General features: G+C 35.5%; 1 protein-coding gene and 3 pseudogenes across 1 annotated transcript; 2 read left to right on the forward strand and 2 right to left on the reverse strand.

Annotated features, from left to right (window-relative positions):
* On the reverse strand, positions 1-4036 carry LOC147919594 (uncharacterized; annotated as a pseudogene).
* A 1211-nt stretch (positions 4037-5247) lies between these two features.
* LOC147919595 (uncharacterized) lies at positions 5248-6885 on the forward strand. Its single transcript, XM_087504022.1, has 4 exons — positions 5248-5749; positions 5856-6440; positions 6524-6556; positions 6799-6885. The coding sequence occupies exons 1-4, from the start codon at positions 5318-5320 to the stop codon at positions 6883-6885; spliced, it is 1137 nt and encodes a 378-aa protein (XP_087360148.1). The 5' UTR covers positions 5248-5317.
* A 432-nt stretch (positions 6886-7317) lies between these two features.
* LOC147919596 (uncharacterized) lies at positions 7318-8086 on the forward strand (annotated as a pseudogene).
* Positions 8087-9398: 1312 nt separating this feature from the next.
* Positions 9399-10838, reverse strand: LOC147919597 (uncharacterized; annotated as a pseudogene).
* Between the last annotated feature and the right edge of the window lie 9172 nt (positions 10839-20010).

The following is a 20010-nucleotide window of genomic DNA, read 5'->3' on the forward strand; positions in this document are numbered from 1 at the left end:
TCAAACTCTACCACCTCTACCAGATTAGCCGCCTCGGTATGCTCTTCCTCGGCCTTGGTAACCTCCATGACCTCTTCTTTGACCCTCAACCTTAAGAGCATGCTCCTCACACATTGTTTTGCGCATATTCTTTTCATGCACCAAGAGAGAACTCTGCAACTCATCCACCAAGAGCTTCTTGATGTCCGTGGATTCCTCAATAGCACAAACCACATACGTGAATCTCTCTGCAAGCGTTCTTAAGATTTTCAATAACCTTCGCATCTGGCGTATCTTCCGCCATCACCCTCATGTTATTAGCTACCACCATCACACGAGAGAAATACTTCGTGATTGTTTCTTCTTCTCTCATCTCCAACACTTCAAAATTCCTCCTCAATCCCTGTAGTTGAGCACTCTGAATCCGGAGATTTCCTTGGTACTTCGTCTTCATGGAATCCCATATGTCCTTTGAGCTGTCTTTCTTAGCGATGGTCTTAAGGATCATCTGATCCATTGAAGCAAATAGATAATTCTTCACTTTGAGATCCTTCAGATTCATCTCTACAAGCTCTGTTCTTTGCGGTCCGAACAAGATCATGTTTCTCTCCGGTCTTGAGATCCCCGTCTCGATAAGATTCCACCATTCTTTCGACCTTAGCATGTTCTCCATTACTAATGGTCCGCCTATGTCTAATTCATTATGGACAGGTCATGGACAAGCCCATATTTGGAGCGGGTCTAGATGATCTTGATCCACTTTATTACCCACGTACAAAAATGGATGGACGATATGGACAATGGGCAGCCCATAACACTTAAAAAGCTAGGTCAAAATCGATTTGGGGAAAAAATTAAAAACAGAAAATCGATTTCTTCTTCTTCTCCTCGACCTTGAAGCTCTTCTTCTCCTTAAAACTCTTCTTCTCTTCGACCTCGAAGGTCTTCTTCTCTTCCACCTCGAAGCTCTTTTTCTCTTCGACCTTGAAGCTCTTCTACTCACTCCGTTCGTACCAGAGGAAAGAGACAAACACAAGAACATTGCTCCAGTGGTAAGATTGTTTTCTCCAATTTAACTTAACTTCTTTGTATCTGGGTTTGCTTGAATTAGATTGAAACTGGGTTAGCTTGAATTAGATTGAAAATGGGTTTTCTTGAATTAGATTGAAACTGGGTCTTCTTAAAATCTTATGATGGTTTGAAATTTGTAGCGACATATAAGTGGATTTGCTAAGTTTTTATGGATTTTGGTTATTTCAGATGGATGATACTATGAACCTTGAAGATGATTATGTGAGTGCGGATGAGATGCTCGATCAGGATATGAATCTGCATGAAGAGGAACCTGTAGAACTAGATTCACTAGTGAGTACGGCTGAAAGCATGACTGTCAAGACTAGAGGTAAATGTAAAAGGTCAAAGTATTGGAAGAGTTTTAAAATTATTGGAGATAAATTGTATGATGGTAAGAGTAATGTTAGATGCACCTAATGCGAGCATACTTATTGCATTAATCTTCATAGAAATGGCACCACTACTCTCTTACGTCACTTGAATACATTCTTAAAGAATCCAGGAAGCACTCATTCATGTGAAAGGAAGTTAGATATGATTGTTTTTAGGGAGATGATAGGATTGGCAATCATTGAACATGATTTGCCTTACTCTTTCGTTGAGTACAGAAGAATTAGGGAGGCTTTTCAATATGAAAATTCCAGCATAGAGTTTTGGTCAAGTAATACTGCAGCGGCTGATTGCTTAAAGACCTATGAGAAAGAGAAACATAAGCTTAGAAAGATCTTGGATGAAATTTCAGTTAGATTTTGTTTAACAACAGATTTTTGGAATGCAATAACGATAGAAGGTTACATGTTTTTGACTGCATATTAAATTGATAGTGGATGGAACTTGAAGATAAAAATCTTATCATTATGTGCATTTCCTCCTCCACATACCGGTGCTGGAATAGCCACAAATTTTTGGTGTGCAATGGGGATTAGAGAAGAGAGTATTTACAATTACTGTTGATAATGCTTCATCAAATGAAAACATGCAAAAAATTCTCAATAGGCAGCTTAGGAAAATTTTGGTGTGTAATGGAGAGTTCTTTCAAATGAGATGTGCTGCACATATCTTGAATTTGATTGTGCAAAAAGCATTAGAAGTGATTGATGGTTCTCTAGAGAAAATCCAGGATAGTGTTAAGTTTGTGAGAGTGAGTGAGTCTAGAGAACAGTCCTTTCAAACATTTGTGGAAACCATGGGAATTGATGCTAGGGATGGACTGCTTTTGGATGTATCAACTAGGTGGAACTCAACTCACCTTATGCCCTCAAGAGCAATCATGTACAAGGAAGCACTTCGCCATCTTGCAGGGATTGATACAAGTTATCAATATTTCCCTTCTGATGTAGAGTGGACAAGAGCAAAGTTGATATTTGAGTTGTTGACCCCATTTGCAGAGATGACGAATATGATCTCTAGTTCATCTTATCCAACTGCTAATTTGTATTTCAATCAAGTATAAAAAAATAAAACTTGGTTGAAACCTCAGGAGTACTCTTATGACGACGTTATTTGTGAGATGGTGAAAGGTATGAAGGAGAAATTTGACAAGTATTGGGAGGAACATAGTGACATACTTGTTTTAGCTGCGGACTTTGATCCTAGATTGAAGTTTACTTATATAGAGTATTGCTTCAATACCTTAGATTTTTCAACTAGTAATGCAAGGGTAGATCATTTGCGTAAAAAGCTGAAGAAGCTTTTGATGTTTATAAAAAGAATCCAACAAAATAAAACGGAGCAGGAAATTCAAAGTCAAACACATTGGAGCAAAATATTCTTCCTGGATATGATGTAAGTGTTCTGTTCAAATTGCTTCAATCATGAATTTGTCTTGTGATAAGTTTTTGTATTGATTGTGTTTTGAATTGTTTGGTGATTTGTATTGAGCTGCTTGTGTGATCTGTTTTGAGCTGTTTCTGTTACGTGTGATAATGAGTGGTTTGTGCGAATTGACACTACATGATAAACACACAAACTAGAGGAAAATGTACTTGTATGTGTATGTGTTTTGCTTCTGTTCTTATACTGCTACAACACTTGCTTTTGTGATCTATTTTTAGAGCTCTGTTGATTCATCTTCTGGTTTGAGATTCAAACTGCTGTAACATTCATGATCTGTTTTAAATCATGATTTGAATGTCTTATGTTTTTATACATTTCCAGGGATTTTATGCTTTCATCTCCCAAACAGTTGGTGCTAATGGTAAGTCAGTACTAGAGAAGTACTTGGATGAACCAGTTTTGAACATAATGGCATTTAAGAGCATGGATGTTTTGAAATATAGGAAGGACAATACAAGCCGCTTTCAAAAACTGTCTTCTATGGCTTGTGGCATCCTTAGCATCCCTATTACGACTATAGCTGCAGAATCATCGTTCAGCATTGGAAGTCGGGTTTTAAGCAAGTATCGAAGTTCACTCCTTCCTTCTAATGTCCAAGCTCTAATTTGCGCTAGAAATTAGTTTCAAGGTTTTGAAGAGATTGTTGATCCATATGAGTTTGCTAAAGAAGAAAATGAAAGAGAAAGAGTTTGAAACCTTTGTGTCATTGTGTTTGAAACATTCTAGACTTTTGTGTTTAGACATTTGTGTTTATTCTTTTGGATTATGTACCTTTAACATTTGTGTTCAAATGTCTTTGGATATTTATGTTTAGACTTTAAACATTTGTGTCAAATTTATCTTTGGATATGTTAGACATTTGTGGTTAGACATTTTTGTGTTTAGAAATATGTGTTCATTTTTTTCATTTAACATAATTTGTTATATTCTGACCAATAGACACCCATGGACAGCCCATAAAAGCATGGTCTTTAATAGGCATGGTCGTTAATGGACATGATCAATTATGTGTCCTTCATCCAAATGGTCAATATTGGACGGATCAGAATAGACGTGGACAGCCCATTTTGACAACTCTATCCATTAGCATTGTCCAATGCTCATAGTTACCATCAAACTTTGGAATGCTAACCTCCTTATCACTCATTCTCACTCTCTGATTTGATCTAAAACCCATTTTCTGAATGGCTTTGATACTACTTATTAAATGTAGCACAGACCAAAACTCTCAAAAGAACTGAAAATACTCGTTGTACTTATTAAAACTTGAGAATGCTACTTTGTCTCTTTAAATAGACCAAAGGGCTCAACAAAGTGGATCCTAAAAAACTGAAACAACTTGGATTTGCCTCCTACATCTCAGGAACACAAGACTTATTCAAACTGACTGAATCAAACAACAAAACAAACGACTAATTCAAACCAACTACTTCTAGATAAGATGCTGAAGAGGTAAATATTATGTTTATATTGCTTGGTGCAAGAATATTGTTGTTTGAAGTTCTAACCCTATCATGTATGTATCCAAACAAAAGGTTATGAAGATTTAATTTATTGTACTCCGTCTTTGAGGCTGAACTCACATTTATATTTTTGAATACTATTAAAATTGAAAATGGATGATCCTGCTTGAAATATGATCGGGTAAAAGGGAAAAAAACATAAATTGTTATTGCAAGGCTGTCAACCCTAATTTTTCTCAAAGTTTGGAACTAATGGCGGACCTATGTAGGAGGTAGAGGGTCAACTGACCCCCCCTAAAAGAGTAAAATAATTATTTTTGTATGTAAATCATGTAAGTATGAGTAGCAAAATTGGTTTGTCCCACCCTCTAGGTTGACCCCCAATAACCGAGTTTGATTTTCCCCTATAACACGAATACATTTTTTTTTATAAAATTGACCCCCTTAATTTTTTTCTTGGGTCCGCCACTGTTTGGAACCCAAATAGACTCTCAGCAAACTGTTTCACACATAGGATGATTTATTAGTTCCTGAATTTTATTGTGGCTGTACGTTACATCAAAACCAGACTCTTACGTATATTCATTTAATTTTTTATAATCAATTTCATATTAACGTTGTTTTTTCTTATTCTTTTTTTTTGAAAAATATTAGCGTTGTTGTTGAAGTATTTAATAGTCCTGGGCATATAATCCGAAACCGAACAAACCAATCTAAACCGATCCAAAAAAAATCGATTTGGATCGATTTTGGTTTCTCTGTTAAAACCGATTGGTTTTTATATTGAGTGTAATTTGGATTTTAGTTTTAAACTGATCCGAACCAAAATCCGATCGGTTATCCGCTAAAGCAAGGATGATTTCAGGTTAGATTTGAAATCTTGGAATAAAGACAGTTGGAAGAAGGATAAAGGTTTTTGGGCTAGACTATTGAAGAGAGATGGGGAGATTACCATTAAGCGGCTGATGGATGTGCACCTAGTAGAAGCTCCCAAGTGGGAACCTGATGACAAGCTAAGATTTGTATATGTGTGCGTCATAGCTGGTTTGGTAATGGCTAAGGACGAGAAGAAAAAGATCCCTCTCTCATACATCAAGTTGGTGATGGATTTTGATAAGTTGAGAGCTTATCCTTGGGGTTTGCATTCTTTTGACTACCTTGTGACCTCGATCATGGACACAAGAAAGGAGTTGAAGAAGACCAACAGTTATATTCTTAATGGCTTCTCCTTTGCACTTCAAGTATGGGTTATGGAAGCAATTCCAGTGGTTGGAGAGTTGTTGGGAGAAAAGATCAACAAGGAATTCACAAACGGTGCTAGATGTTATAACTGGAAGGGAGCTGCAAAAGTGTCTTATCAAGACATTATCATCATAGAGCAATCGTTTGGACCAAAGGTTAGTAATTAATTTTCTCTATTCTTCTTTAATTGTCATGGTCTGAATATGGTTCTGTTTTTTTACTATTGCTTAACCAAAATTTTTGTTACTGTTTTTTTGGTAGGATATCGTCTATCCATACATCTCGAGGTCAGGAAATTTTGACATAATCGATGATATAAAGTTTTTTAGGCGTGATGAGATCGATGATGTGGGAGTCAAAAACGTAAACGACTTGGTGCGATCTGGTTACGATTTTAGAGACCATGAGTGGGGTCATGTTGAATCTAATGATGTTGAAGAAGAGAAGATAGAGGAGGTTGTAAACGAAGATGATCATGTTGAAAAGGAAAGTGATGGAGACAATCAATTGTCTGGGTTGGAGAGTACCGAGAAGAAGGAAGATGTAAATGTGGGAGCATCAAGCACGAAGAAGAGAAAGACGAAGCAGATTGATCATGGTGCAGAGAGTCGAAAAATGCAACTCCTATGTCAGCGAGCCGCAACGTCGTTCACTCATGGTTTTGATGAAGAAATAAAGTCATTCATTAAAGGTATGTTTGAAGCTTCTTTCAAGCCTTTTAAGGAAGAAATAAGCCAGCGATTGAAGAAGGTGGAGGAGGATGTATCAGAAGTGAAGGAGATACTATCGACTATAGCATCAACTTCGACACAAGCCACACCATCATCCTTTAAACCAAAAGATGTGGTAAGTCAATAAATAATTTATATGCTTTGGTGTTGTATATGTAATGATTTTGTCAAACTTATTGATTCTTATTTTTGAAACAGGGGAAATCACCATCCGTTCAACCAAAAAGTTTGGTACGTAAAAAGTAACTTGGTAAAATGTTGTCTTCGTTTTAATGTTTTGGAAATCGGTTATGTTTTTTTTTGTTTTTTTTTAAACATTCGGCTTTGTAAGTTTTTTGAAATTATTCGGCTAATTGTAAACTTAAGTATTGTAATTGTCTTTGTGAACTTATGTATTGTATTGTAATCATTAAACTTTGTTTGGATTTATTTGTTTGTAAACATTAAACTTTGTTTGTTCTTTTCATTGACAGGAAGATAACTTTCTTTTCGATGATTTGTTCACCAAATCGGGGGCCATAGACCTTAATATTGAAAGTCAGGATTTATTGGGCACTTAAGATTTCTTAGCGAAAACAGTAGGACATCTTTCGCAAAAACCATGTGTACCTGGAGTTGATCCTCCAATAGATGCGGGAAAGTATGACGAGGATGCTGATTTGGTTTTCGTTTCCGAAGTTAGATGGAATGCTTTGGAAGCATGGCAAAGGAATCATAGGTACGTGTTCTTACAAATTACTATTTTTTTATAATTGTCCAGATTTTAAAAATTTTAGCTTACATATTACTATTTTTTTTCCGCAGTCACGAGCAACTTAAGTTGGGTCCATCGGTAATTAATCATGAAGTGCTCGACCGTGTCATTACTCACTACAAGTGGCTGCACAATCAAGTGAGTATAAACTTGACTTTTTCAATACTTAATTTGTTCATTATTTTACCATGGTTAAATTTAAATTTCACTTTTATTTGTTTTCAAGGAAAGGGATGCGATGATGTACTTATTCCGGGAGAAAACATCTTTAGGTCAAATGAAGTCAGACCGTGTTGGTTTCATGAATGGCATGTTCAGTGAGAGAATCAAAGTGGAATACACCAAGTACTTGAAGACAAAGCGGCAGCACAAATGGGATAGTAGACTTCTCGAGTATGCTAATGGTGAGTTTTCTTCTCACGGAAAGATAGGAAAACAATGGGGTACAGATGTTGACAGGATATACGCTCTGATTTGCATCAACAGCAACCACTGGATTTCTGTTTGCGTTAACTTTGTCTTAAGAACTGTTGAAGTCTTTGACTGTGCTGGACACAAGAATAGAAGGTATGTCGAGTGTTTCGCAACGTCCATCCCAAGGATTTTGAAAGAAATTAATGCAAAGGTGAATGGAAAAGCATCTCTTTTGACACCAATATGAAATCATAGACATGAAGATGCTCTCCGATTTGAATAAGTCGCATAGCGATTGCGGGGTCTATGCATTGAAATACATTGAGTGTCATATGCAATCTCTAAGTTTGGATTTGATGAGCGATGAGAACATAAAATAAGCGCGCTTGAAGATTGCTGTCGATCTGTGGGAAGCTGCAAAGGATCCAATATTACTTGAGCGTATGAAGAACTATGTCCCTCCAAAGTCTGAGTCTCACCATATCGAAATTGACTGATTTGTTTCATCTTTTTTACTATGTCTTTAGTTTGACACATTCTATGACTTTGGTTTTTTTTTGTTTTAGCTTAATATATGATATGACTTTGGTTTTTTTTGTTTTAGCATAATATATGATATGATTTTTGTTTTTTGTTTGAGCTTAATATATGATATGACTTTGGTTTTTTTGTTGTTTTCGCTTAATATATGATATGATTTCTGTTTTTTGTTTTAGCTTAATATATGATATGATTTTTGTTTTAGCTTAATATATGATATGATTTTTTGTTTCATCTCTTTAGGATGTCGATGGTTTTTTCACCAATTCTATCAAACCAATAAACATACTTTTAAGTCTGGCTTAATACCAAACCGGAATTTCTTAAATTTTGTTTAATACCAAAATCTCACTTCCTTTAATGTCGTTTAAAACCAAACCGAGTTTCTTTAATTTGGTTTGAGAGCTAATCATAAATTATAAACTTAACCCGATTCTTTACAAAGAAACACATAAATCCCAAATTCAAAGAAACCTAATATCGACCTAGTACCCTATCGATTGCGAGAAGAAGATGAGCAATGTATCAAGCAATTCGACTGGATCAAATAGTTCCCGTTCAAGAGTAAGAGTGATTGGTGTTCCAAGGAGATGTTGGTGCGGGGAAGGAATTATAGCACTTATATCAAAGTCTGATCCCAATCCTTACCGGAGATACTATCGTTGTGGATTTGCTGCATCAAACAAGGTAAATTGATTTGTTTACACGTTTTGTATATTTTAAATTTTTGATTATAACAGTTGGGATTCTTGTAGCTTAGGAACGATGATCACACCTTTAAATGGGTTGATGAGGCTTTAGTCAACGAGATAGAGACACTGACTGCAAAGAATGTTGAGTTTGAGAAGCACCTGAAAGATTTCAAACTGAGAGATTGGAGTTTGAGAAAATATTTTATGAGAAGATGGAAAAGAAGATATTTGAGAAGATAGAGGATGCTTTGGCTGAAGCAAAAGTCAGCAATAAGAAGATGATGGTGATCTTAGTGATATTGTGCATGCTCTGGATGCAGCAAATTACTAGGATGAGCGTATGAACATGATCATGTTTTTTTTTTGTTTTTTTTGAACTTTGTTTGCTTTTTTCCCTTTTGACCTTCACCATCAAATTATGGTTTGTTAACCTATCACAATGATCATAATTTTTTTGCCGAATATGTTTGTGTATGATAAAGTTTAAACAAAAGGTAGAAATGAATAAATCAACTATAAATTGGGAATAATGAAATGTATAAGCCAGTCTTGACAACTCAAGAGTAGAGTTTAAACAAAAACTAGAAATGAAAAATTCGACCAGGGTGTCTTCTTGAAAAATAAACTGGGAATGGTTTAAAATCATAACAAAGAATAAAACAAGTCACCTTACCTATATTGGGACATCACATGTTGATCGGTTGTGTCCTTCTTTACCACAACGGCTACACTTGTGTCTCTTTGACGATTGTGATTGTTGAGACGCTCTTATCTTGTCTTCCACCGTTTCATGTCTTCGTTTCCTTCGTCTACCAGGGTGTCTTCTTGCTTCAGGTGGTAAAAATTTTGCAGCCTCAACATGGTCAGGGACGCCCCATTCGTTCTCTGGAATACCTATTGGATTAACAGTCTCCTCATAGTACTCTCTCCAACTGGTAGTACTATACATATCATCAGCATATGGATATAGATCATTGCCTATATCAAAAGCTCCTTTGATGGCGTGTCTGCAAGGGAGTTTGCCCATTTAGAACTTCCCACATGTACATGTCCTTCTCTCCAAGTCAACCACAAAGTCTACCCCATGCGCTTTGACCTGTATTATGTTTTTTCCAATCGGATAACTTTTAAAGTATTTATCTTTCACTATTCTTCTTGACATCTTTTTCTCCACCTTAACAGTTAAAGGATCTTTCTGCTTAGCACTTAATTCTCTTCGCTCAAAAAACCAGCGTGTTAACATCTCTCTGATGCTGTCTGGTAAAGGGATTACTGGATACTCTCTAGGTGATCTCAAAGCTGAATTGATCGACTCTGCAGCATTGTTTGTGTTCTGGTCATATCTGTATCCAGGGAAATGGCATCGAGCCCATTTTTTAACCTCAGCATCCTCTAGGTACTCTCCAATCGCAGGACTGATGTTGCAAATGTCTCCAAAACTTTTTTGAAACTCAGCAACTCTATAAGCTATAGACGCTCTTAAAACCAAATCAGCCACACCCCTTCCCTTGTGATATGTAATAACATTACCAATCAAGTGGTGGATGCAAATACCATGAGTAGACAATGGATAGATTTTATCAAGTGATTTGCTAATTGACACATGCCTATCTGAAATGAAAGATAAATCTTTCTCATCTCCAATAACAACCTTTAGTTGCTCAAAAAACCACGCCCATGAAGAATCATTCTCAGAATCAGCAATTCCAAATGCTATTGGATACAAATTAGAGTTCCCATCTACTGCTGTAGCAACTAGTTGAACTCCTTTGTATTTGTTCTTCAAAAATGTTCCATCAACCACAATAACTTTCCTCATTCCCTTGTAAAATCCTCTTATTGACTGACCAAAAGACATAAACAGATATTTGAATCTACTGTCGCAATCAACTTCATAATTTGTATAGGTACCCGGATTCGCTTCTTGTATCATGTACAAGTATTTTGGTATTTTACCATAACTCTTCTCAGGGATTCCTCTAACTTCATTCACTGCATACTCGCGAGACTCCCATGCCTGAGAGTAAGTTAAATCACAACCATACTCTGTACGAATAATATTAATGATATCATTCGGTTTAGGCCCTTCCAATACACCCTCATAATTCTGCATAATGAGATGTCCAATTGTTTTAGCTGAAGGTGTCCTACAAAATTTCTTCTTCTTCGAAAGAGCACAAGTATGGTCCCCCACAAACTTGTTTATCTTGAAATACGTAGACCCATTTAAACACTCAGCACGAAGACTCCATTTGCAAACATCCTCTATCCAGCGTATACACCAGAATACTATTATATCAGATTTCGTAACCCTACAGTCACAGTTGTACCTCATAGCATACAACTCCATTGTTGCTTGTAACACTTCCTTGCTTTTGAAATATTGACCCTTCCTTACGCTCACACCTTTCAACGACGTTCCAACACCATAACCGGTGTTTTCGTCGGATGTTTTCTTCCCTAAAACATCCCTCCGTTTGGCATCATCAGTACCCACAAATGTATAAAGGTTTTCATTCGGTCTACCATCGCCATCTTCAACACTTGAAACCCCTGGTTCTTTATTCAAATCCAATATGACTTTGCTCCCAACATCCTCAACACCACCTTTGAATGTCACACACAAATTTACTATTTTCTTCTTTTTATAGTATGAAAGAAAATTTGTGACCTGACTATTATTCATCATAACGACAGGAGGACAATCAGCACTAAGATCTGTGGGTAAAAAACTTAGCTCCATATCAACCATACTAGGCTCTACTCCATAGGCTTCCGAAACCATAATCTTCTATTCTTCATGTGTTGTACTCGATTCCAAAGTTAGTAATCTTCCACGATTGTCTTCATCAATAATAAACCTCCACTCATGATTGTCAAACAATCTCCACTCTCCACTCTTAACATAGATGTGCATTGCCATGGCTCGAAAATGGTGAAAAGAAATGGGAAAAAACGGTTTAACACACCACTAAACGAAAACGATTAGGGTTGTTATTAGGGTTGTTTTAAAAATTTCTAAAATCATTAGAAAACTATTTCTAAATTTTGTAGAACACAATCTTAACAAATTATTACGATTTTACCTAATTATTAGATAAATATTCAGTTTCCTATTCCACATATTCACTTTCTATATTTAGCAATCACTAAAAGTTTCAGAGTATACAATCTACTTTTCCGTAGTAGATGTCAACTAATTTTCTCAGAGATAGAGTAAAAAGAATAAAACATATTCTAATGATTTCAGAGGATAGAGTAAACCGTAGAAAAATTATACTAAAACGTTTAGAACATAGAGTAAACCGTAGAATACAAATTCTGAATTTTGTAAAATTCAGTATTTCCGGCCCTTAAACTATTTAGAACAGAAACTATTCCTGAATTTAATATAACATGTACAAAATATTAAAATACATCATCTTAAATTTTCAGAACAGCAGAAAACGTTTTCTAAATTTTTTATATCAAATTTTACCATAAAAAAAATAACTTATATATATATTTTTTTTTTTTGGAAAAAATTTATATTACCTCTACTATTGTATATCTACTTATTTTCCTATATTTCACATTTTTAAACTTGTTAAATTTATATTACCTCTACTATTGTATATCTACTTATTTTCCTATATTTCACATTTTTAAACTTGTTAAATATTATCAATCATATTTTATTTCAACATTTTTATATTAATTGAAAACGAATTAAGTTTTTATATTTATTTTAAATTCAAAATTTTGTTATTTAAAATCTTTTTTTAATCATATTTACCAAACACCATTTTACATATTATGGGCCTGTTCGTTTCATTATTTAGCATTTAGATCTAAATGATCCATTTAAATGATTCATCTTAATGTCAAATGACCAACAAACAAGACAAAAAAATAGTATATTTGGATGATGAATGATGTAGTACTTTTATCAATTAAATTATCGAACCTCAGTTTGCAATGATCAACACACTAGGAATACACATGAATGCTTAATCTAAACTAATAAGAAAGAGGTTTATTTTATGTATCAACTAGCTAGAAGCAACTTTAAATAAAGCAAACAAACAAACTAAAAGCAAGCAAACACACAACTAAGAACAGTTTTAAAATCAAGATAAAACAAATGAACCTTGGGCAAGGTTAATGACTTAGGAGATAGCTAATCAATCCTAGATGTCTAAGCAAACAATCAAGAATAATCCTTAGGCTAAGAACACTTACGTAAATCAATTCACTTCCATGATAAAGATTCTATGCAAATCAAGCAATCATCAACAATTTCCAAAGGCAATCACAAGATAAGCATGCATTAAAATCAAGTCTTTATACCACTAAACACCCTAATCATCAATTTCCATTGGCTAGGAATACAAAGCTCTTGAATAGTTTGGTTCAGGAATTTCATCAAACACCTTATGGGCATGGAAATCCTAATGTCTAGAATTAAGCTTGACCAAGGCTATCTAGCATTATTAACACTAATCAAGATAGGAAACACATAAATAAATCCTTAGGCATCAAAGATCAATCATCTATCTCCCTAATCTACCTAGCCCAAAGTTCTAAAAGATCTACTCACTCATAGTTATGATCACACAAAGGTAGAGGTTTGATACTTGGGAAATTATAATTAGAGATTGTAGAATAGGAGATTTGAAGAAGAAATTGCTATTAAAAACTTAGAAGGACTCAATCATTCAACAAACCAAGAGTAAACAAGCTTAAGAACCCTAAAAATTGCTAAGCTAAAAGATAAAACAAAAGATAAGTCTCCCCTTAATAGGGTTAGAGTATTTATAGGAAAATAGAAACTAAACCGGAACAAACCGGATTGCAATTAAACCAATCAGAGATAACCGGAACAAATCGGGTTCTGGTTCCAAAAATAGCGCACGATCGACCGACTGATCGACCGACCGGCGATCGTTCCTCTGTCCTGATCAGCCATTGGTCAATTCCTTGGTCGATCGGTCAAGTCTCGGAAATCTGGCTCATGTCTTGATCGGCCATTTGGTCGATTGCTTGGTCGATTGTTGAAGTCTGAAGTCCAGCTCATGTCTTGATCGACCATTTGGTCGATTGCTTGGTCGATTGTTGAAGTCTGAAGTCCGGCTCGTGTTTTGATCGAGCGGACGATCGACCGGTTGGTCGATCGTTTGGTCTTCTTACCTTCTCTTCCATTTTCTTGCAAATTCTTGACTTATTTGGCTTCAAAGCACACTTTCCTTGTATATCTCTACTCCAACGCCTATGATACCAAACTTGATGCAAAATGCAACCTAAACAACTTAAAAGCTCATGAATATGTACAAAACAATGAATAATTAAGCTTTAAAATCACATAAAAACACAAGATATCAATGAATCTAAATGCAAATGGGTTTGTTTGGATAAACCATCTCCATCCAAATGATCCAACTAGAATCATCCAAATGAGTTTTAAATTTTTGCCTAAAATTTTAAAACTCATTCAGATGATCCATGTGAATGATTCTGGATGATGCTCATTTTTTTGACAAAAACAAACAAAATTTGAATGGTTCATTTAGATGGTCCATCCAAATGAATAAACGAACAGGCCTCTATATATTCACTATAATAGATTTTCTAAAGATTAAATATATATCCCATAAATTCACATATTTTTATGGTTAACATCAATATAATTAAATTATAATTATATTGTCAAATTAAACTCTCTCTTCTCTCTCACATATTTTAGAGAGAGAAAGAAGCGATTTCCAAAATCTGCAGGATTTTTAATATCTGTAGCATTTGGCTTCTTGTTGAATTGGATTTCATGTTCTTAATCAATTTGAGATATATTCTTCCGCCTAGATCGGGTTCTTCTCCAACTAGGACCAGATCTAGTTTGCTTGTGTTTAAGTTTTAAGTTTAACTCTATATTTTTTTTTCTAATGAACAATGCTTTAATCGAGCTCGTGATTGATAAAGTTTCTTAAGCACAAAAGTGTTTAAAAAAAATATTTCGTCTTTATTGATGTTTAGAAATATAACTCAAAAACTAAACACCTCACAAGCTCTTATGCTTTTTTTAAAGATTGTCACAACTCAACAACCTTATTTATAGAACTAGAAATCCTTTACTAATCATATTCCTATTAGAACTAGATACCTACTAACTCTAAATAGGATTATGATGAGCCCTTCTTGTCCTTATCCAACTTGATAAGGATATATTAGGCTCTAAGCAATGTTGAAGCTTACCCAACATTCACCCCCTTAAGCTTCAAGTTCTTCTTAGTGAGGTCTTGAACACCAATGAAGCTCCTCATCTCCTTGAACTGAATCTTTGCAAGGGCTTTAGTGAGTATATCCGCTTTCTGTTCTTCTCCAGGAATAAACACTACTTCAGTTTGTTCATTTTCAACACATTCTCGGATGAAGTGATACCGTTTGTGAATATGCTTGGTTCTACCATGGAACACATGGTTCTTGGTAAGTTATATGGCGGATTTGTTGTCGATGTACAAGATCATCTTCTTGGTACTCTGTCCTATAATCTCACTCAGCAAATCCTAGAGCCAAATGGCTTGTTTTGCAGCTTCTGTCGCGGCCATGAACTCGGCCTCACAGGAGGATAAGACAAACGTCTGTTGCTTTTGCACACACCAAGTGATTGGTGATTCCCCAAAGTAAAACATATAACCAATAGTGCTTCTACCGTCATTCAGGTCAACGTTGGTACTACTATCATAGTAGCCAACAATGTCCTTTGATCCTCCACGCTTAAAAAACAAACCATTAGCCAAAGTTTCTTGCAAGTATCTTAAGATCTGTTTAAGTGCAGCTCCATGTGATTCTCTTGGATCCTGCATATACCTACTCACCACTCCAACTGAGAAAGCAAGATCAGGCCTAGTATGTAATAAATACCTCAACAACTGATTCTCCGACAATACATGGTGGCATCAGCTTTAGGCTTCTCGTTTTGATCTTTGGACATTTTTAAACCAAACTCCATAGGAATATGAGTTAAGTTACACTTGTACAATCTGGCTTCTTTTAGTATCCTTCTTGCATATCCCTCCTGTTTCAATTCAATGCCGTTTTCACTCTGCAACACTTCAATGCCGAGGTAATAAGTGAGCTTACCAAGGTCTTTCATCTCGAATTTTGAAGACATAGATGCTTTGAACTCTTGTATAATCACTAGCGAGTTCCCAGTGATGAACAAATCATCAACATAAACAACAACTATAAGAAGCTTTGTTCCCTCTGTCTTGCGGTACACAACACTTTCCTTTGAACACTTCTTAAACTTCAGACTTTTCAAAATCTGATCAAGATTTGTGTTCCATCCCCGTGAAGCCTGTCGCAAACCATATTAAGCCTTAGAGAGTTTGAAAACCTTATATTCTTCTCCCTTCTTTTCAAAGCCTTCGGGTTGAGACACATAAACATCCTCGTTGAGCTCCCCATGTAGAAATGCAGTCTTGACGTCGAGGTGATGAATCTCCCAACCATGAGAAGCAGCCAAACCAACAAGCAACATAATTGTTTCAAGTCGAGCTACCGGAGCGAATACCTCATCGAAGTCAATCCCTTCTTGTTGAGCATACCCTTTTGCAACCAAACGAGCTTAAACTTGCTGATTGATCCATCTGCATTCCTTTTGATCTTAAAAAACCATTTAAGACCAATAAATTTAACTCCTCTTGGTGTCTCTACTAATGTCCAGGTCTTGTTCTTGTTGATTGAGCTAATTTCTTCTTCGCACACCTTTGTCCATTCTATTAATCCTTTTGCATCTTCGTAGTTCAATGGTTCATCATTGATAGATAGTAGAAGCCTCTCGCATTAAATATCTGCTAGAAGTGCATAGTCATCAAGATAACTAGGACGCTTGACTGGTCTTTCCGATCGTCGAAGTTGAGGTTGTTGAATAATTTCTGCAGGTTCTGCAGGCTGATTATCACCTTCGTCGTGATCAGCATCAGATCCTTCATCATTGTTAACTTCATCTAGCTCCTCTTAAGCATTTTTCCCAGAATTGTTCTCTGTTTTATCACCGCCATTAACATATGGACCATGACCTCCATCAATGACTCCTCCCTCAAGTCATGCAGAACATTCCTCGTGCATTATTATCCTCCTCATTGCCTCCCTTCCAATTCCAACCATCATTCTCGTTAAAAAATACATCTTGGCTTACAACAACTCTCCTAGTCGTTGGATTTCAAAGTCTATAAGCTTTTGATCCAGGCTCTATTCCAAGATGTACCAGCGTTTGTGACCTATCGTCCAGCTTTTTCATGTTCACTGGTTCAATCTTTGCGTGAGCAAGACAGCCATAAACTCTAAGATGATCGTCACTTGGTTTCTTGTTTTTAAAGCATTCATAGGGTGTTTGATTTTTTAGAGCTCTTGTAGGAACTCTATTGATCAGATACGTAGAGTGACGATCTGCTTCACCCCATAAGTAATTAGGAACCCTCATTGCTTTCAAGATACTCCTTGTCATCTCCATAAAGGTACGATTTCTTCTTTGAACTACCCCATTTTATTGTGGAGTGTAGGGAGCTGTCACGTGCCTCAAAATTCCGTTTTTCTCACAAAAACGGTGGAACTCTCTTGAGGTAAACTCCCCTCCTCTATCAATATGCAAAGTCTTGATCATCTTGTCACATTCCTTCTCCACAAGGATTTTAAATGCTTTGAACTTCTCAAATGCCTCACATTTTTCCTTTAGCAAAATAGTCCACATATATGATATATCTAGTGTAATCATCAACAATCACAAAGACATACCTGTTTTGAGCTAATGTGGCTGGTGATATAGATCCACATAAGTCTGCGTGTAGCAGGTCCAGTGCTCTTGTGGCTCTGTATTTTGCTGCAGATGCAACAGCTTGACGAGTTTGCTTACTGATATATCATGGTTTTTGTGGTTTTTAACCATGATATAAGGAGTCTTTTAGTGTCTTTTCATTTGTTTCTAGATTGTTTTTGAGTCTTTATAGGTTTTTAGCATGAAAGGAGCAAAGTGGAGCAGTTTGGATCATTTTGGAGCAATAATCTGGAGGAAATCAGCTTGGAGTCGAATATGAGAGAGGGCATCGATCGACACTAGAGAGCATCGATCGACACCCTTGTTGCCAACGAGAAAAGAGCCAAATTTGGAAGTTTTACAAATTGCCCGAAGTTTTCCATATTTGCAAGACTAGTCCCTGACGTGTTTTAGGACATATATATATAGTTTTTAGGTTTTCAAAACCCTTAAGTTTTATTCTACCAAGTTTTATTTTTTCTGCAACCCTGAGAGATTTTTGAGAGCTATTGGAGAGAGAGATCTGCTTTGAGAGAAGAATTTCTTGAACTCCTTCCTTACTCTTTTAAATTCAATTGCATATTATTCAGAATTATGTCTTGTTCTTCATTGATTATGTCTGAGTAATTTGCTTGTTAGGTTTAGGGTTTTTCACAGGGATTTTATGAATTATTAGATCTGTTTATTTAGGATTCTTTATCTATCTAGATCTTCATCTTAGGTTGTTCTTCATATTAATCCTTGATTGGCCATCTAGAATTAATACCCTAGGAAAATAAATTGATATGAGAATATAATTGATTTTCCTGATAAAACCTTTTGATGAGCAAAATTATTTATTGCAAAGAGATTTGATTTAATAATTTTGTGAGCAATCTAAACCTGATTTTATTGCTGATTTATTACCTAGAATTTTACAAAGAGATTTGGATTTTCTGGTTTTAAATTTAGATATTATTTGCAGTGAGAACTGATTTAATTTACAAAAGTGTTTAGAGTTCTAGATCTGTTCTTAATTGTTTGAATCCTAATTTATTATTTGATTTAATAGTTCATAATTTCCTGAGAAATTCCCTAGGCTTAGCTTTTTGATCTTCTGAATTTACAACAGCTTTTATTTAATATTTTGCATTGCTTTTATTTTAATTCAATTTAATTTGTTTAGCATAATTGAAAAACTCTATAATTTATTGTGTAGACTTGAGTCCTTGTGGATTCGACCCCTAAGTACTGCATTGACCTCTTAATTTGAGAGAGTAGCTCTAGGGTTTAATTTGAGCATATCAAATTTTGCCCCAGACTTAGCCTTTGCTTGCCCTCAAGCAAAACATAAACTTAGACCTATGAAAGAAGTTTGAAAACAGGGAACTCACTCAATTGCATGATGATTCTTATTCACACTCTTCATTTACCTGACTCAAGAACTTACTTCTTATACTCAACCATGATTAGCATCAACATTCCTTACTCAAATCCCACAATCCTTTGGAATCTCTGAAATCTCTATTGTCATCTCATTAGTCAATATTAAAGCATAAATAAGGTGAATTCTTACCTTGGATGTATTGATCAGTGGCATGTGGACTCTCTTCAGGCCAAAACATTCTTCTTACATCTCCTTTCCTCTCTCTTTTCTCACTTCTTTTTATTTTTCTTTTCTTATTTTTTTCTAATCAAAGGTGTAAGCGAATACCGGAATCATCGGTAATTTACCTACCCCTCGCTTCCAAGCTTTGTGTGATCATTTGACTCAAGAGTAGAATAATGAGGTCACTGGTAATTTACCTACCTCTCTAAACTGATCAAAATCATCTCATCTTTTATTCTCTTTTTTTTTTCTGATCTTTTTTTTTTTGTTTAAAGCACTGAAGGGAAGAGAGAGGGGAGACATACTTTGAAAAATTGCATTGTCTTGTATGGCCTGAAGAAGAAGTCTAGTCCACTGATTTCCAACCCCAAAGTAAGAGATTAAGTCCGGTTAAAATCCTGATAAAGGTTGAGACAACGTTAGATCAATCAGATATCCATTGAATAAGGGCTTTCAGGATTGTTGATAAGGCTCATAGTTTTTCTAAGCTTCAGTTCTGAGATCAAGCATAAACAAATAATCATTAGAGTGTTAGCCAAATAAGAGAAATCATTAATCAAGATCATAATTCCCAAAGACAAAAAGAAAAATTTTGAAAAATTTGACTCAAACTTTATGGTTTTGACTGACACAACTGAAACTCAAAAACAGAAATCATAGTTAGTAACTAACCTCTCCCAGACTTAAACAACACTGTCCCCAGTGTTATCAAGTAAGAGGAAAGCAAGAATAAAAATAAAATAAATAAAAATCAAAATCAAAAGAAAAAGAAAACCTACCAGTGGGTTGCCTCCCACTAAGCGCTTGTTTTCAGTCATTAGCTTGACTGTGTTGGAGCTCAGGCATCCGGAGGATCAGAACATGGCATTGAGGTCCTCTTCATCCAAGGTGGTGTATAAGCTTTAG

Source organism: Camelina sativa, chromosome 20 (assembly GCF_030686135.1).
Source record: "Camelina sativa cultivar CO46 ecotype springtype chromosome 20, ASM3068613v1".
Classification (NCBI taxonomy): domain Eukaryota; kingdom Viridiplantae; phylum Streptophyta; class Magnoliopsida; order Brassicales; family Brassicaceae; genus Camelina; species Camelina sativa.

Excerpts from the sequence above, each read along its gene's own strand:
- LOC147919595 (XM_087504022.1), top strand. The coding sequence starts at position 5,318 with ATGGATGTGCACCTAGTAGAAGCTCCCAAGTGGGAACCTGATGACAAG. Across the intron at positions 5,750-5,855 it reads AGCAATCGTTTGGACCAAAG|GATATCGTCTATCCATACAT; the intron begins GTTAGTAATTAA and ends TTTTTTTGGTAG. Across the intron at positions 6,557-6,798 it reads CCGTTCAACCAAAAAGTTTG|GAAGATAACTTTCTTTTCGA; the intron begins GTACGTAAAAAG and ends TTTCATTGACAG.